The sequence below is a fragment of the Apaloderma vittatum genome, unplaced genomic scaffold (genome assembly GCF_000703405.1).
Source record: "Apaloderma vittatum isolate BGI_N311 unplaced genomic scaffold, ASM70340v1 scaffold2863, whole genome shotgun sequence".
In the NCBI taxonomy this organism is placed as follows: Eukaryota; Metazoa; Chordata; class Aves; order Trogoniformes; family Trogonidae; genus Apaloderma; species Apaloderma vittatum.
Window position 1 is genome coordinate 100,318 of NW_009709615.1, and position 17,225 is coordinate 117,542.

The 17,225-nt window shown below is 48.8% G+C and overlaps 1 protein-coding gene across 1 annotated transcript; it reads right to left on the reverse strand.

Moving 5' to 3' along the window:
• Positions 1-599: 599 nt before the first annotated feature.
• On the reverse strand, positions 600-14,603 carry USP20 (ubiquitin specific peptidase 20). The gene is made up of 23 exons (XM_009866980.1): positions 14,523-14,603; positions 14,077-14,130; positions 13,315-13,377; positions 13,025-13,156; positions 12,370-12,466; positions 12,112-12,181; positions 11,416-11,529; positions 10,254-10,332; positions 8,744-9,182; positions 7,746-7,883; positions 6,368-6,480; positions 5,768-5,940; positions 5,228-5,322; positions 4,652-4,685; positions 4,160-4,205; positions 3,708-3,888; positions 3,214-3,340; positions 2,930-3,099; positions 2,253-2,334; positions 1,792-1,900; positions 1,294-1,396; positions 1,032-1,103; positions 600-760 (listed from the first exon to the last, which is right to left on the reverse strand). The coding sequence occupies exons 1-23, from the start codon at positions 14,601-14,603 to the stop codon at positions 600-602; spliced, it is 2,733 nt and encodes a 910-aa protein (XP_009865282.1).
• Positions 14,604-17,225: the final 2,622 nt, after the last annotated feature.

Here is a 17,225-nt window from a genome sequence, read left to right on the forward strand (position 1 = left end):
AACAACCTCTTTGAAATTTCTCAGTTGATTTGCAACTGAACTTGCAAGAATTGGATCAAGAGCAAAACTAGGAAGTTGTGACAGCTGTGCACCACCAGCACAAAACTACTGGGAGACAGTGTGGCTTTAGTCAGTGTCAAATCACAGGTTTCTCCAGTTGCATCGCTGCCCACTGGAAACATAAATAGTGTTTTGTTATCTTTATACATTTGAGTTAAAAGAAAAGTGCCAAAAGCAAAACCTGCCAAGGAGCAGATATTCAGTTCACTGGGGGCAGGCCAGGTGTGCTGATTCCGTGTAAGCAAACAAAAGGGAGAGGGTTCAGGTGAAAACATCCCAGTGAAGCGTGGCTGCAGCCTCGCACCAGAGGTGAATTACAGAGAAGTTGCTTTTCTCCCGGTCTTGCCCAGCACCACCCTGTTCAAAGCCAGATGAAAGGCCGGCGGAGGAAACCTGCCGTGCCCAGCGGCGGTGGTGGGAGCTGCACACACCTTTGAGGACCAGGCGATGGCAGAGGTTTGACTCCTCGGGATTCCCCAGCCTTCCATCCCCACGCGGGTGGATCTGTGCCATACCTCCCCTGCCCCGTCCCGCACAGATCACACAGCTCGCGTCTCCGCTTCGATCTTCTGCTCCCCGTGGAGGTTTTCTAGTTCTTGGACCTGGGCGACGTTCTGTCTGATGGCAATCTCTGGGCCTCCTCCATACAGCGTGCTCAAATAAATCCACGTCTCCTCGGAAATCTGCCCGTAGTCGGCACCTGAAAGCGACAACAGCCGTGAGCAGAGGCGCAGCCAGCAGGGCCTTGCCCTGGGCAGCCCTTGGAGGGAAAGGCTGATCCATCATAACACCAAGACGTCCCCTCCAACCACCAGTGGAGAACTCGGAGCAATTGGCACAGGGACATGCAGAGGACTGTTGTCCTCTGCAGCGCTGTCCTGCTCTGTGACCGCTTTGCCATGGACAGCTGGATCCCCTGGAATGTTCTCCTTCACCTTTTAGGGACACAAGAGAACAAGCACAAGCCTTACCCTGCTTAACTTGCACGTGGCCACCTGCTTTCGTGAGTGCGATCTTGCTGTTGTCGATTGGTCCGGGAGGCTCTGTAAGAGAACAAACAAGTTAAAAAACCCCCATTCTGCGTTCCCCACTGGCACCAGATACAGCCGATTTCCCCAGGTTACGTCTCTTGTGTTTTCTGCCCTGCCCCTGGGGACCTGCAGGCAGTCTGAGTGGCGGGTGTGGGAACTCTTTGAGACCCAAATCATACCAGTCGGGTCTGTGGCTTCTTACCATTATCCTTGCCCTTGACGAAGGCTTCCCACTCACGGAACCACTGCATGCTGATACAGTAGATGACGCTTGGAGACTCCTCTGCCTGGAAAGCCTTGTTCAGCTGGGAAAGCAAAGGAGAGTCACGCAAGAAGGATTTAGTCACTCCTGAGATCTGGGGGAGCCCCTTCCATTAACTGTAAGGCAGCCTTGCCGTTCTTCAAAAGAACCCCACGTAATCTCCACCACCTTCCTCGTAACCTGTTCCCGCTCCCAAGAACAGGCAACAGACTAGGATGCCTTCAAACTTCACGCCTGCAGGCAGCCACACACAGCATGAACGTGTTCCAGCTGCCCCTCCCTGTGCTGCTAGCACGGGGGAACCCCACGGTCAATCTCCTGGCCATGCTGTAGATCATGTTCTGGAAAACAGGGGCGAGAGTTTTCCACTAACTGTGACAGGTCTCCGTTTCCCACCTCTGCCCTTCGCTGGTGCTTCCAGATGCTTCCCATACGAACCTTGATGAAGGTGTCGATTTCAATTCTCCTGCGTTTGGCAAGTGCCTCGATCTCCACTTGGCAAATGGAGCACACGTACAGATGGTTCACAGCAGGGCCACCCCCAAACCTGAGCACAGGAAGAGAGGAGGGGGAATGGAGAACTGCAGGGGAATGGAAATGCTTCCCAGCCCTGCATCCCGCAGAGATTGATTTTTATATTGCTCCAGACACTGGGGAAAGAGCTGCATCTGCAGTGGAACGGGGAGTGCTGCCTCTGCTCAACACAGGGAGGGTCACAAAATTGCTCTGGAACAAATATAACTCCTTTTGGTTTAGATTCAGAGGCTCTACCAAACACCAACCTTTCCCAGCCCACAGCACTTGCTGTGCCCTGGGAAGGGTTATGCCTCAAGTACTGGCCAAGGTGCAAAACAAAATCCACAGTTCATTGAGAGAAAGAATGGAATGGCCATGTTCACCTGTTGTAGAGATATTCCCACACATTTTGGGGCAGAATCACAACCAGGTCATCGATGTAATGATATTTATTAGGAGGGATCCCTGTGGAGGAAAGGCAAGAGGAAAAATTAACCAGGGAACTCGTTACTGCTGGGTAAAGACACAAATGAAAAACAAACAAACAGATCTTCCTTGTTGAGAACTCCCTGATTCCAGATTTGCTACTGGAAGACAGTCAAACGTTCATTACTTTTGGAAGTTTCTCAATTCACGGCCTCTATTTCTAATCAGTACAAACAGGAGGGTTCCCCAGCACGACAGATGAAGAAGCAGAACAGTAACAAGTGGTATCAGGTCTCTTCAGCAGCGCGTGCTCCGTTCTCACAACACACGCTGGAGGCCAACCTTGCTGATAGGGTAACACGGGTAAATGCTGCCTTATCTGCTTTCGACAGGTTTGTTTTAAAAAAACAAAGGGAGAACTGGAAACTATTGTTTCCCAGCACTACACATCCCTCCGGGCCTCTGATCAGCAGGACAACAGAGGAATTGTCTCCTCTCCCCCCGAGCGGGCTGGAGTTTCTGCCGAAGCGGCGGGTGGCACCGCAGCGTGCGCTGTGTCAGGGTGACAGCTGGAGCTTTATTTCTGCAGCACAAAGGCACAGCCGAGAGTCACTGCTCCCGGCCCCGGCCTTACCTCCGTGAGGGCACAGGAAGGTGTGATTGGTGATGGGACCAGGCTCAGCAAAGGTGTTGAATTTATTGAGCCACTCTCGAGAGATGTAGAACTGGAGGAGGCTGTGCTCCTTCATGCTGGCAAGGGACACGACTTTCTGACGCTCTCGCACAGCTTCTTCACTGCTTTTCCTTAAGTCAGGAAACAAAAAGGAAATTAAGCAATTCCTGAAAACTCCGTTTGCGAAATACGTTTCTGGGTATTCTGTGACCAGCAAGGGACGGCGTGGCCGGGGCACAGCTCACCTGTAGAACAAGACGTAGGCTTCTGCATTCTGTACCACGGTCTCGTGGACTTCGGTGACGTACTGGTCATCAAACTCGTACCACTGGCCGTTGATGACGTTCTGGCAGTAGGCGATGTAATGTCCACCTGCAACAGAGAAAACACGGCAGCGCTGGGATTCGGAGCGCAGACAGAAGTCAGGGCTGGGATCACGTCAGCAGCACAAACGGGAGCCGGGGAGCCTGGCACTGTCTCCCTGACTCGCCTTCCTTGGAAGGGCCTCTCAGTGAGACTGAGCAAGGGAAAACAGTTTAAGCCAACCCAGTGGTGAGGCTGGAACAGCCGCAGAAGCTGCTGGGTTCCTGTTCCAAAGGGCAGAGGCTGAGCAGCCTGGGAAGGGAGCAGGAGGCCTCACGCTGCTCTGCACCCCAGGAGAGGTGTTGGCCAGTGCTGGAACACGTTTCTGCTCTGCCTGTGCTCGTCCTGTTCCTGCAGTCCCAGAACAAAGACTTACTGCCTGCCGTGCCGTGGTGACAGATCACTGACAGGAGATCGTAGGTGGTGATCTGGGAGACACACTCCTTGGCGAGGAAAGGTCGCAGATCCAGCCCTTCCAAGGGGAAGGAGACGTGGCTGTTGATCTTGAAGGAATACATCACCTCATGCCGGAACCGTTTCAGGTGGATGCAAAGAATCTAAAAAACCAAGGACGGAGAACACCAAAGCACAGTTTTGCCATAAGGATTCTGATAAAAAGCACGTCTCTGTGGGTCTTATCTTTGCAAGAGTTCCTCACCAGTTCGTCATGAATGCTGCTGGCTCATCAGCTCAGCATGGGGAATTCTCTTTTGGTCTAGATACAGGCCTTTGCCACAAAACAAACCACAGTTTCTGTCCTACCTCTAGCCTCCTTATGTCCTCAGTGGCTGCCAAAAGAAGACTAGGAAGCGAGGTGCTTTTACTCACCTCTGGTAGCCGGAGCACTTTGCAGTACTTTACTCCATTCCGCAGTCTGAGGGAGAAAAAAAAACAACTTGGTGTGAGTAATCTCTAAAGCAAAGGGAAGCCAAAAGGTAAGGCTGGGTCTTGCTTATGCTGAACTCCAGGACAAATCCTGAATGCCAACAGCAACAAAATCAGGCTTTTTGCAGCATCCTTCCCAAATAAGGCCTGGAATGAACACCCTGTCATGCCTCTGCTTCCTAAGACGACAGCTCCGTTGCTGCCAAGCCACATTCCCATCCATATCCTTCTTCCTTTCTTTCCCCACCACTGCCAGCGCTTTTCCTGCCTGCGCTCAGTGACCTCTCAAGACCACGACTCCAATACAAGGCCAGGCAGACTGTACAGGCCACCTGGCAGAAGACGTGTCCAGGCAGAGGGCAGAGCATAATGTTTGACAACAGTACAGAGAAATGAAGTTTCAGAAATACAACAATACAGATAACGCAAACTTACTTTTTACACCGTTCACAGCTGTACATGTTGTCCCCTGTAGACAAAACGAAAGCCGTTACAGTTACTCAGAGCACACAGCTCTGCTACGGCTGCTTTTCCATCCCGTGCAGACAAACCAGTTAAGTAACCTCTTGGGGAAGCCACGGTGAGAAGAGATCAAACCCAACCCTTCTCTCAGGAAGTGTGGGCAAGAAGAGAATGCAGAGACAAGCGTACCACACAAGTGAATACAGCAAATTGTTTAACTCCTCTAGAGGTTCTGGAGCGGACGGAGAAAGCAAAGACGCTAAGAAGGCTAAAGAGCCACAGCCCTCACAAAAAAACAATGGCCACATCTGCTCCTCACTGAAAACATTCTCACCTGCATTCGGAATCAAAAAGCAGCACCCCTGAGCAGGTGGGGAAATTCACTGCTGTTCAGAGATGCCAAACTGCCAAGTTTTGGTACTGCCAGTCTCTACGTGAAATACTGGCACAGGCTTTCCAGACTTCATCCACCTCTGAAATGCACGTGCAGTACTCCTCCCCACGGTCTCCTTTGTTTCATGCTGTCAGACCCCACTGAAGAAAACTCACCCTTCAACTCATCTGCTGCAAAAAAGGCAGCAAGACAGTCCTCCAGTGTCACAACAGGACCCCAAAACCAGCTAGGGATACAGGACACCACAAATCTGCAAAAGAGGAGATTAAGAGTTACACATCAAACAGCTGGATGCTTTGGTGTACAGAACTCAAAGTGGATGATGGGTTTCCTTCCAGCTGTAGGTCCTAAGCTCCTCAAGCATCCCAGAGGAGCAGGGAAAGCATGGCTTCTCTCAGCTGATGTTCCTACCGTGACTGCTCAGACCGGAAACTATTTAGAAAATTGCACCAGGAATTAATTAGCTCTGGAGGGCAAGACTGAGCTAAAGGCAGAAATAAGTGGGGGATTATCAGCTGCACAAGAGATTTCGAGGTGTACCAGAGAGCCAGAGGAGCTGTAGCAGCTGGCTTACATGAAAAGTCTCCAAGATCTGTGAGGTATCGCATACTGTCCTCCAAGGAATGGTCACAGTTGATGTTCTGCACTGCAGGCAAACCCCAGAAAGAAAAAGACGTCGTGTGTAGGGATCGCACCTCCGGATGTACTCCATGATGAAAGCAATCCAGCCCTGGGAGGCGTAGTTGTCCCCGCATGCCCCTGTCTTCGCGGGCACGTTTTGGTAGATGGCGGAGTGCAGCTTGGCCAAGTCCTCCTTCCCTGGGATTGGGAGTGACAGGTCCTGGAATGTCTCCACCGTCGTAGAAACCTGGAAATATCCAAGAGGAAGAGGTCTGGGTTTCCTGTGCGTGTAATAGAGCTGGGGCCTGACCTTAATCACCTTTTATCACAGCTTGGATTTTGTCTAGGCTAGAAACCTGAGCTGGCAGTAAAAGCAACTCTTTGCTGCTGTCAGCAGGATGACTTTTGTGATGGTTTTTGTAGCACTGCAATCAGTTTTCTAATGTGATACTGCTAGGCAGACTCAGTAACACGGATAAACATGCAGACCCCTACAGAGATACACAACTTCTTGGCATGGCAGATTTTTCGCACCTCTCCCTCCATCCATCCATCAACATTTTCACAGGTCTCCTGCATCCCATAGGGTCTGGACACAGGAGCATCATTTCCCAAGAAGAGATCTCCAGGCCAGAGGACAGTGCCCTCTGGCTGGGAGGCCCCAGGAGACTCACTCTGTCGCAGGTGAGGCACTGCACCAGGCTGAGAATGGAGCCATCAAAGATGTCCGAGATCACACTGCGGTAACGAAGTTCTTTCTTCTTTTTCCCAGAAGCCTGCATCTGGGCTGGAACACAAGCAAGAGAGACCCATCACGCAGTAAGTCTTTCTCAGTCTCCCATCTCTAAGTAGAGCCTTGCAGGCAGGCGAGAAGAGCTCAGGACAAGTGCTGCCCCACATGTTCAGCTGCCACTCGCACACCAGTGAGAGAAGGGAGCCTGCTGTAAGCTGACATGAAAAGCTGCTGCTTCGGGTGGTAAAGGACAGGGGGAGGCAGCCAACTGAACCAGCACACACGTGTCAGCTCTCAGCAGGCGGAAACTTTCTTCCTGAAAATCCTGTTTCCATCCTCTTACTACATATTTAGAAGCCTGGCCCTGCCTCAGAGAGTCCCTGCTTTACTGAGGTCTTGAAACATTTTGCTCTGAGCTTTACACTTAATCCTCTCACTCCTCACCTGCCTGTGTACTTCATACTTTTTTTTTTTCCCCCCCCACTGACATTTACCGTGTGCTCCCCAGGTGTCTTTCACTGGAGAGGACTCTCCACAGCAGAGACCGGCCAAACACACCGTTTTGTTTAATAACAAACCCTCTCCCCCATGCACACATGCACGGACACAGGGCGCTCTTCATCTGGCCAGAACAGCTGTGGCTGTGCTGAGCTTGGCCGTGGGGCTGGGACGCAGCTGAGGACAGAATGCTGTCACTGCCCAGCTGCAGGGACAGTGGGCAGTAAGAACGTGCCACTGTGTTCAGAAATGACACGATGCCGAGGGATTTCCATTTGCAGTTTGCTTGGGATGAAGAGACCAGGTTGGTAAGAACAGAAGCCAGGCTCCGCGCCGAAGCCTAACAACTCTCCCAGCGCTGGACCGGCATCTGCAGCCTCAATTCTGTAATTGTGAGCCCAAGATGTCCAAGAGGCAGGAGGCTCTCTCTCGGTAACATCATCTTACAGTTCTGTGGCCCACGTGCTATGAAATTCAAGACTGGCAGACAAATGTTTACACATCTCCAGGCCCCCCTAAAGGGACAGAGCTTGTGCCGTTTTATTAATAACAAACACGACATGCAGATGCAGACATGGAAATCATTTTGGGCTCCAATACGAGAGCATACTAGAGCATCTGTTGCCCCCGAGCTTGACTTTACCACAGGTTTACTGCGGTCTTTGCCCAGAACTATTTTAGAAAGTGCTGATGTCCAGGGGAATCAGCACTTTACAACTGTTAATCAAGATGGTAACGGTTTCCTTCTCTCTTCTGTCAATGAACCTCTCCTCCTCTACATGCTCCTTCCTTTCCCTCCCAGCACACCCTCTTTGCGCTACCTTTCTTGAGCACGTAGGAAGGTCCAAGCCTGGCAGGACTGGAGCGAGGAGGGCTGCTCGAGAGCTTGGAGTGCATTTCGTGATGGACTGGACTGCAGGGGCGTGAGGAGCAGCGCACGTAGGCATCATTGTCAGGTTCTGCTCAGGACAACACGGAGGGAGAAGAGCACTGGTTAAAAGCCCAGTTACGAAAGGCAGCCCTTTGCAGCCCAGCTCCACATTGCAGCACAGAATCTTTCCCAATACGCACAGTTCAGGGTCTGTTACCTGTCCTGCCTGCACAGCTCCCCCTCAGCACACGGGTAAGAGTGCATAAAGAGCTACACTGAACAGCTAATAACTAAGTGTTAAAAAAACCAAAAAGCCAACAACCTGCCATTTTTTCACACTTATGACTAATTAGGTTTTGCAGCTTGCTCCTGTATCCCTGATGCACACAAACAGCCTTGCTGTCTTCAGTGCCAGTTGGCAGAGTAAGACTCTTATATAAAGAAGTGTTGAAAGATCGGATGTGCTCAGCTCGAGGTGACTCTACACCTACATCTTAACTGCTGCTCTTTCCTCTCCCCTGAGACACAGAAACACACGGACTCTGCCGCTCCCTTTTCTCTCCACAAAACCCAGGGTCCAACATTAACAAACGCCTTCTTCCCGGCCTTTCCCACAGTGAGTATCTCCCCAGGCCAGCCTATCAGACAAAGCAAAGTACGTGTACAAAAGCTTTTTCTTAAATTATGAAAAGGCACAAATGCTGTGCCTGCAGGTTTGGCAGAGGCAGCTATCGCTGCCTTCTGGATGTAGCCTTTACTCAGCACTTCAGCCCAGCTGAGCACCTCTGGCTCACACAGAAGCAACTGTGCCCAAAAGCAGAACTACTGCCAGCGACACAGAGGAAAATCCTGGATGCAAAATCCGGATGTGTAACCCGGTTATGAAAGGCCCCCTGCAGGAGGACAGCATGTCTGCTCACAAATGACACGACTGGGAGAGGCGTATACCTGGTGTCCTGCATGGGCTGGCAGGACGGGGAGCTGGCAGCCCCTCGGGTGAGGCTCTTCCATCGACTGCCATCATCGTGGTATCAACGTCTGCATCCTCGTCCACCTGCTCCGAGTTGCTGCGCCGATGGCCACAGGAGAACTTTCTGTCCTTCATCCTCTCTTTCTCGGAGATCCCTCTCCCTGCTTCGTCCTGGATAAGCAACTCTGTCTCTGGCAGGGAGCCGCTGCCGCCCGCAGTGCTCCGGCTCTGCCCATCTCCTTCACCCCTGTCACTGCTGGAGTCACAGGAGAGGAACTCGTCCTCCGAAGGGCTCCGGTCACCCTCTCGCTTGTCGTCCTGGTCAATGGCATCCAAATCCCTCGTCTCTGCAACAATTGGTTCCTTCAGTTCTTCATGAAGCTGATCCATCAGGCACCGCAGGAACTCCTGAGTGTCCTGCGAACCAGGGGTAGTTCCCTGTTAGCGCATTTATCAGGAGCTTACTGCTGGTAAGAGGCGAGAGACAAGGAGAAGCCTAACAAAGACAGCAGGCCATGGAGAAGAGACTCTTGCCCACAAAACAAATTTCATCATTGCTGACTTCTGCTCATGGCAATTCCTCTCTTAGAGAGGGCAGATTAAAATCTTTAATAAACAGGGAATGGAACCAGAAACCAAAGATTATACAATCGAGGTGTAAGCTCCTACGTTCATAATACACAGTAAAAAAGCTCATGCGTTGGCTTCAAAGGACCTGCTGGAAAATGACATTGTATTCTGACAGCTCCAGAAAGTTAATTATGATGTTGCTGTTACTTTATGGAAGTTTGGCTTTTAGCCTGCCCTGTCTTCCTTTCAACTTTGCAGCTCAGAGTTTTCCAGTCCAACGTACTTCACATCAAAAATAAATTCAGAAGTTCTTTCATTAATCATTATTTTTATCCTCTGTTTTGATTTCCTGACAGTATCACAGTTTAGATGTACTGTCACTTCTCTTGTACATTTTCTAATCATAGTTTGATGTTTTACATTTTCTTCTAATGAATAAACACGAGAGATATGCTGACAAAAACTTCAAAGAAAAAAAAAAGGATACTATCTTTAAATAAGATTTAGTTTGCTGTAATTCCCCGGAAAAAGAATATAGAACATTCCTATCTTTAACTTTTTAATACAGATTTATCCAGGTTTCTCAGCTCTGCTGTGAATTCATAATACCTAACTCTCAGACGGCAAGTATCAATAGATCTCAAAGATCTTTATAAAGGAGGTGATCATCATCATTTCAGAGGTGGCAAAGCTGAAACGCGAAAATGCACTGATTTGGTACCAGCAAGCCAGAGGCAGAGCCTGGAGGAGAACCCAGGTTCCCTAAATCCCACCCAAGTGCTCGACCACATCACTCATGCTGACACGGAAAAGGCATGATCCCTGAGCTCAAGCTCTTCCTTCCGAACACACCGCACGGCTGAGGAAACAAAACCCCACCACCTTTGGAACGATGGCACGTTTTTGCTGAGGCCCCACCTGCTGTGCATAGCCTCGGAACATGGGGTTGACAAGTTTAATTCCGTGGGATAGACTGCTTGGAACAACGTAACTCGGGCTGTTTAGATATGGAGAAGAAAAAAAAAGTTAGTTTTCCTATCAGGCCTGAAGCCAGCTTGGCTAATAAGGCACAGAACAGGGTGTGGTAACGAGTTAAAGAGGACAAAAGATAATTATGCACCTGCAAAAGATAATTATGCACCTGCAAAGCCCAGGCATCTGTTCCTCTATTAGCTGGATCCCATACAAATGAGGAGACAGAAAACACCTCATGATCACTTCAGTCTTACCCTTTCAGAGAGACTCTTCCCGAGAGCAGACGGAACTTAAAACTCTGTTCGTGCTTTGAACTGTCTCGAGTGATTCCAGAGCAGGGGTTTGCAATTAGTTGCTTGGTTTGATTTTGAAGCACAACTTGCATCTCAAAATCTGGGTGAGCTGACCACGCGGTGAACAAGGTAAATCAAACCCAGTGTGAAAATGGCATTCAAAGCGCTTCAGAGTCTCCAGCCTTCTCGTCCAGAACCACACGGTTCTCTTTTGCTCAGTATCATACTTATCTCTTAACAATTAAGATGAAACAAGCATGCGATGCCATTTAAATCCTTAGTTCAATTTTTTCAGCTGTTTGCACAGAGCAGACGTCTTTAAACAGAGCTGCCTGATTTTACACTGATTTAACAGCTGGTCTGGAATTTGAACAAATAGCAAATATTTCCCACACTGTCACCTGAATTTTCCACTCTCTTCAGTAATAAATCTATCGCTTTTTCCATCCAGATCATCAATCCCTCTCTTCATCAGGTCATCCCATCATGCAGTCAACCCACTTGAAAGACTCAGAAATGGCCACAAGTATTATTTTACTCTTATTTATCTTCTTTGCCAGCAGGGAAGCTATTTAAAAAAAAAAAAGTCTTCCATTTTGAAGTTGTAACTGACATCAACACGTCCATTTTATCACCAGTAGCAGGATATGGGATCTCTTAGATATGGGTACTCAGCTACGTAGGGTTTCAGCTGACTGCCTTAGGCCAAGCACTTATCGCTGAAGATCAAATTTCCTCTTTGCTGATGCCAGACTTCAGAACTAACGTAACTATGAAACCTGTCCGGGTCAGATTAGGGAGCGGCAACTCACCGTTTCTTATGCCAAACCTCAGACACCAACTTCTGGTAACTTTTGCACAATGCTGGTTTCTTATCCGTACGGACCAATCCCCCACATTCCAGAAAAAACTGTGTGAGAGGTGGGCTAGAAGAAAAAAGCAAGAATAATTCAGTGTACAGAAGTTTCTGCTCTGCTTCTATTTAAGGTTTATCAAAATTTAAATGCGTGCCTTTCGAAAGCACGCTTAAGATACTTAAGGTTTTAAATCGAGGGAAGAAGCGATTCCAGATGCTGACTTGTCTCCTAACTTGAAACAAATGAAAAAGGCTGATCTGTTCCCAGTACACAGAAGAGATCCTAGATCAGTTCTCAGCAGGATGGCTAGAGAATATTCTAGGACAGGGCTTGTTAGAATGAAATCACTGGGGAGAATAAAGAGATGTGACGTGCCTTCCCATGCGATAAATGCATTGCTGTCACAACAGAAATGATGGAGTTTTACTTCAAGCACCCATCTAAACACGAGTCTTGTACGTAGCCACAAGCTGGCAAGTCACTCGGCTTCCTACTGTAAAGCTTCGGTTGCCGTAAATGAACATTATTTTTTCTGCACCTAGCCTGGCCGGTTTCTCTTCACCGGACTCATGAAGGTCTTGGATCAGAGGCGCCACTTTTGATCTTTGGTGAAGTCAAGTAAAGACTCTCCTGAGAGGCCCCGATGCCTACCAGTTAGAGAGAGCCTGAAGTGCTGCGTTCATGTAGCAGGAGTTCCCAAGATTTTTCATTCCAGTAAGGCCTAAAGCACAAACAAGAGAGGCATAAAACACTTTCCAGGTGTGCTGCTTTCTACAGTCCTCTCCAAAGCAGAGGGACTTCAGCCCTTTCTAGGCAGCCTCCCCACTCTGCTCCTAGGAACCCCTCAGGGCAGGTCCTACCAACTGCAGAGTTACCCTCAGAGCCCTTTCATCGACTCAGTGCAGTTACCTCTTGGCTTCAAATCATCATCCTCTGATTCCGATTCGCCTTCATCAGCCACGGCAATTGGAACAGCCTTCAGAGGGTGAGCAGGCAATGGAGAATCCTAGATGAAAGACACAGAAATAAGCGTCAGCGAGAGGAGATCTACCTTGAAAGATGAACAACGATAGGTGTTGCACACAAATCAAGCCAGCTTCGGACAAAAGCACTCTGGAGAGAGAAGAACCAGTTGCACCATCTACCCTTCTCACTAATGCAAGGAGGGAGTGGCAATAGCACCATCCCTGCTTCCAGCACATGTGGCAAGAGAGGCGGCAGGAGTGTGCAGCCGTGGCACAAGTACACGTGCTGCTGGTCCGACAGCTAAGGCTGCCATGGGCCGTGCACTGAGAATGCCGGCGTGACAGCTGCTCTGGTTCCTCCCAGAAACAGATGCCCCATGGAAGAGGCTAGGAAAGGTTGGAAAAGAAAAAAGTCAGAATGGATATTCAAGCCACCTGGAAGTCTTTGTGCTGGGAGATCCTATAAGGCAAGGCTTTTCACTTCCAGTGAAAGAGTTCCTACCCTAACAAAAGCCTGGAAACCACTTGGCTCGTTTTGCAAGGGGTAAACAAAAGTCCTGCCCAGTGCTCAGCCCTGCCCCGCCGTGACACAGACCCACCGGTTCAGTGAACTTCACTGGCGGCGACTGCGCGTGTGCTGCCAGCCGCTGGTCCAGGAACACCTCCCTCTCACAGGCGTAACACCAGACGCGGAAAGTGGTCAGATTCACCGTCAGGTTGTGCTTTTTGGCCTAAAAAAATTAAAAGGTGAACGAATGAAATCTCATTTGACAGCTGGCTCAAGCTGAATTTGAAGCACTGGGCTACCTGAACACAATAGAGGAGGATTAGACAACGGGAAAAATCCAACTCTGTCTGTCCTAAGATGGACAACAGGGAGAAAGCTCACCTGTGCGTGAAGTGTGCTGTGGTCAGCAAAGGACTCTCCGCAACCAACGTAAGGACAACCAATCTAGTGAGAGAAAAGAGCAAAAGTACAAGGGGCACAACGAATTAGACCCTTCACCAAACAGTCTGCAACTCCAAACCCACCAGCAGCTGCAGCTTCAGAACTGATCTTGCCAGTTTGCTAAGCTGCTTTTTATTCAGAGCCCAGAATAAAACAGAAAATCGGAATTGCTTAAGAAGGAAAACCTGGAACCAGGTTTGCCCCCACATAAAGGCTGCCTTCCAAGACAACTGCTCCAACGGGCAGCTCATCTGAGCAGTCTCAAAACATCTGGGCATTCCAGTGTGAAAATAAAATGCCCCTGCCCGCCCGCGCGCTCTTTGTCGTTCCTTTCTGCCTCGCTGCCCTGAGCAGCACCTGCACAGGTCTCACGCTTCCAGCCTCCCTTCCCATCTGCCTGCAGAGGCAGGATCCAGCCAAGAGGCAATGCCCAGCGTTTCCTTAACTCCTGTTGGGGCTACGGGGGAGAGAGAATCACCTCTGAGGAGTCAACTGTTACATTTGGGTGAATTCCGACAGCGTTAGCCTTTATTCAGGGAGATTCCTTAGAATCCATCGAAAAATGTGGATAGTTCTACTGTGAGACCCCTCTTTGCCTCCTGCTCTTTTTTTCTTTGCAGTACAATACTATCTTTTTTTAAAAAAACGGTATTAAAGAGACGTCCCGCCATATCATGCACGCAAATAGCAAGCCATTGTTACCTGAAGACAAGCCCAGAGATTTGGTCCCACAGCTCCACAAGACTGGCAAGTGCCCTGCATATTCATGATAAAAGAAGGTTTGTTTGCTTGTTTGGTTTTCAAGTAACCTAGTCCTTCAAGAGTGGGAAACTTCTCTAGAAGACAAACCTCGCCAGCCTGCAGCTCACAGTATTTCGTTTCTTAACATCACACTTCCAATTAAATACCCGCTTTGCAGCATTTTAGCTAAGTGACACATCTGAGCAGGATAAAAATGACAGCGAGGAACCGATCAGGTGGGGTCAACAAAGGCTGAATTTTAGGGACATGTGCAGGGTATGTCAGCATTGGAAGAAGAGTTTCTGCCTCTCCTATGGAGACAGGCAGCATTTTCTTTCCAAATCAAACACGCAAACCCCTGCACAATGGGTAAAAGGGGAAGGACTGACAACCAGAACACGCTGTACCTTGGATTTGAGCAGCAGATCATCCCTGGTCACCTCTCCTATGGAATCCAGGTGAGGGCAGATGTCTCTTGTATCACCCATTTTTGCACGGGGCGGGTGTTTTCCTAGGACAAGAAAGGACAGTTCCTCTCAGCTGTGCACCAGATTTGTTCTCACAGATCGCAAGGAGATGAATTGGCATGTTTTCTGTATTAGAGATTGTGATAGCTATCTTTTACGGTTCAGAGATCGAAACAAATCTAATTCTGGAGTCAGTCAGAGTGGCTAGCACAGTTCTGGCCCGCTGTTGAGTGGTTGTATTGTGGTACCGCAGGTAAGCGAGCAAGGCGATGGGGAGAAGGAGACACAGGAATCGAGCTGAATAATCTATACAAGGTGGAATGTGCATCCAGAAACGTCGGGAGGAGCTCAGTGCCCAAGCACAGCTTCAGCAGCTCGGCTGACTCGGTGTCAGGCACGGGGGTGGATTTGCTGTAGCCTCAAAATGAAAACAGCGATACCGTGACCCACTGAGCCCCCTCTTCTTAATCTTAAAACACCCAAACTGGATCACGTAGCATCTCTGAATAACATGGAGTCCTACTGCAATAAATATAACCTCCCTTTAACTCCTACGTGCTTCACAAACGGAACCGGTCTGATTTTCTGTGAATACTCCCTGAACCTGGCTGGTAAGCTGTGCTTTTCCCCTAGAAACTGGGTGTTCTGTGCTGGCTCAGCAGGCAGGGTGGGGAAACAACCACGGCAATCCGAACAGACATCCTCTGTGAAACACACACAGGCAGCACGAAGGGATACAAATCTAACTGGCTTGCTTGCATTAAACTTAAATTAAAAGTAACCTCACTTGTGACCACCAAAGAAAAAACAAAGCAAGTGATATTAACTACACAGATCAGGATCCAAAGTATTACTGTTTGGTGGAAATGAAGCAGATGTGAAAAGCCCGCATCATCAAAAAAAAATAAGTGGAAAACTCTGATGAGATTAAAGGTTAACAACTCCAGCAGCACGGCTGCTATTCTCTGTTGTTTTCCTATTCTGAGGACATTTAAAAGAATTCCCAGCATTATCTGGTCTGAATCACTGACAGCAGAGAGAATAAAAAAAAAGAAAAAATAAACAAATAAGCCATATCAGAAACACTTAACTTGGGAGCCGAAAAGCTTGCCTAGCACCTTGCCAGAGCAGAAGACAAACCTCAAGGATAATTTTATAACAATGTTTTTCCAGCACTTTTGGGAACTGGAGAAGCGATGCAAGACTGGAGGGGGAAGGAATCATATTTGCGTGCTAGAAAACACAACAGTGGTTGTAACCAGGATCTCAGTAACCTGTGAAGAGATGCTTAACAAGCAACCGAGTCATTTCATGCAGCTTCACGGAGAAGCAAAATAGTATCATGTAACATATGTTGACTTAAGACAAGTGACAAGAGCGCGGTATCTTTGACGAACACGTAAAACTGGGACACTCTCAGGGTCTGAGTTGCTTCAGCAAAACCAACCCCTTTTCCCAAATGCACGAGCTGGTCCAATTCAAAATAAAAAAAAGCATCGATGCTGTGTTTGCTAGTTCACCTTCCTAGATTTCTCCTCTGTTTCTCTGAGGAAAACCTAATAAACAAAATACTGTTTTGAAATTAATTCCAGACCTCTTCATCTTCAGCTTAAGCTAACTGGAAACCAGTTTTGGAGCACGGTATGTCAAGCGCAGCCTTGTGGATGTGGATGATTTTAGCTTATTCCATGGGATGACCCCTCTAATCAAAATTAAAACCATGCCAATCTAAACTTTCTGGCACTGAGGTGCTGATCTTCCCACCTAGCACCTCTCTTTTTTAACCAAACAGGGAAAACTTCATTTTTGCCTCTCAGCTCTGACCGAACCAGCAGAAAAGGTTCCAGTCATGCCTGTTCAGAAAGAAGTCTTCAGCCCTTACCTGCCCGCAACTCTGCCCTAAGAGCTTTAAGCTGGCGCACGCAGCTCTCGAATGCTGCTCAGGGAACGAGGAATTTAATAAAAGCACTGCCAGAAAGCTTAACTGCGCTTGTCAACATGTACTGCGTGTGACAGGAAAAGAAGTTACCTTGAAACAAGTCCTTCAGCCTGTCTTTCTCAAGCACCACTGTGGAAGAACAGTACACGAACATGTCAGAACAATTCCACGTTAACTGCAACCTACCGTGCAGTTGCTTCAATTGCTGCCAAACCCGGTGTCTCTGCCTTCTACAGTAGCACAGCTCCTGGGGCAGGGGGGTGTGGGGGGGGTTTTATTTTCCTAAAACAACTGTGAGGTTTTGGACCAAAGCTAGAGCCAGCTGTCAAGAATTTCTGATACCTGCAGACTCACGGTCTGCGGAGTAACTGTTGGTACAAATAAAAGAAATCCTGGCACTGCTCATCCCCAAAACAACGACCAGCTCGGCTTGCTCATCTTGCATAACCTGCCAAGATAAAGGAGTATCTGCAGTTGTTCTCAGCGACATTTTATACTCGAGTTGCTGAAAAAAGAAATATTTCCTGATCTGCCCTGCTGACAAGCCGGAACCACAAACCGGGCGCTTCTCACTCTCAGCTCCGTGGTCGCACCGCCCCGCGCGTTGGGGAGCCGGGCGTTTGATGCACAACAGGCAAAGGAGAGCAGGTTTTAGCACACATTTATTACCAGAGGTCACAACACGACGGCGCACTTCGGGATTT

Excerpts from the sequence above, each read along its gene's own strand:
- USP20 (XM_009866980.1), bottom strand. The coding sequence starts at position 14,603 with ATGGGTGATACAAGAGACATCTGCCCTCACCTGGATTCCATAGGAGAG. Across the intron at positions 7,884-8,743 it reads CAGCCCATGCAGGACACCAG|AACCTGACAATGATGCCTAC; the intron begins GTATACGCCTCT and ends TGTCCTGAGCAG. Across the intron at positions 1,104-1,293 it reads CGTCAAGGGCAAGGATAATG|AGCCTCCCGGACCAATCGAC; the intron begins GTAAGAAGCCAC and ends GTTCTCTTACAG.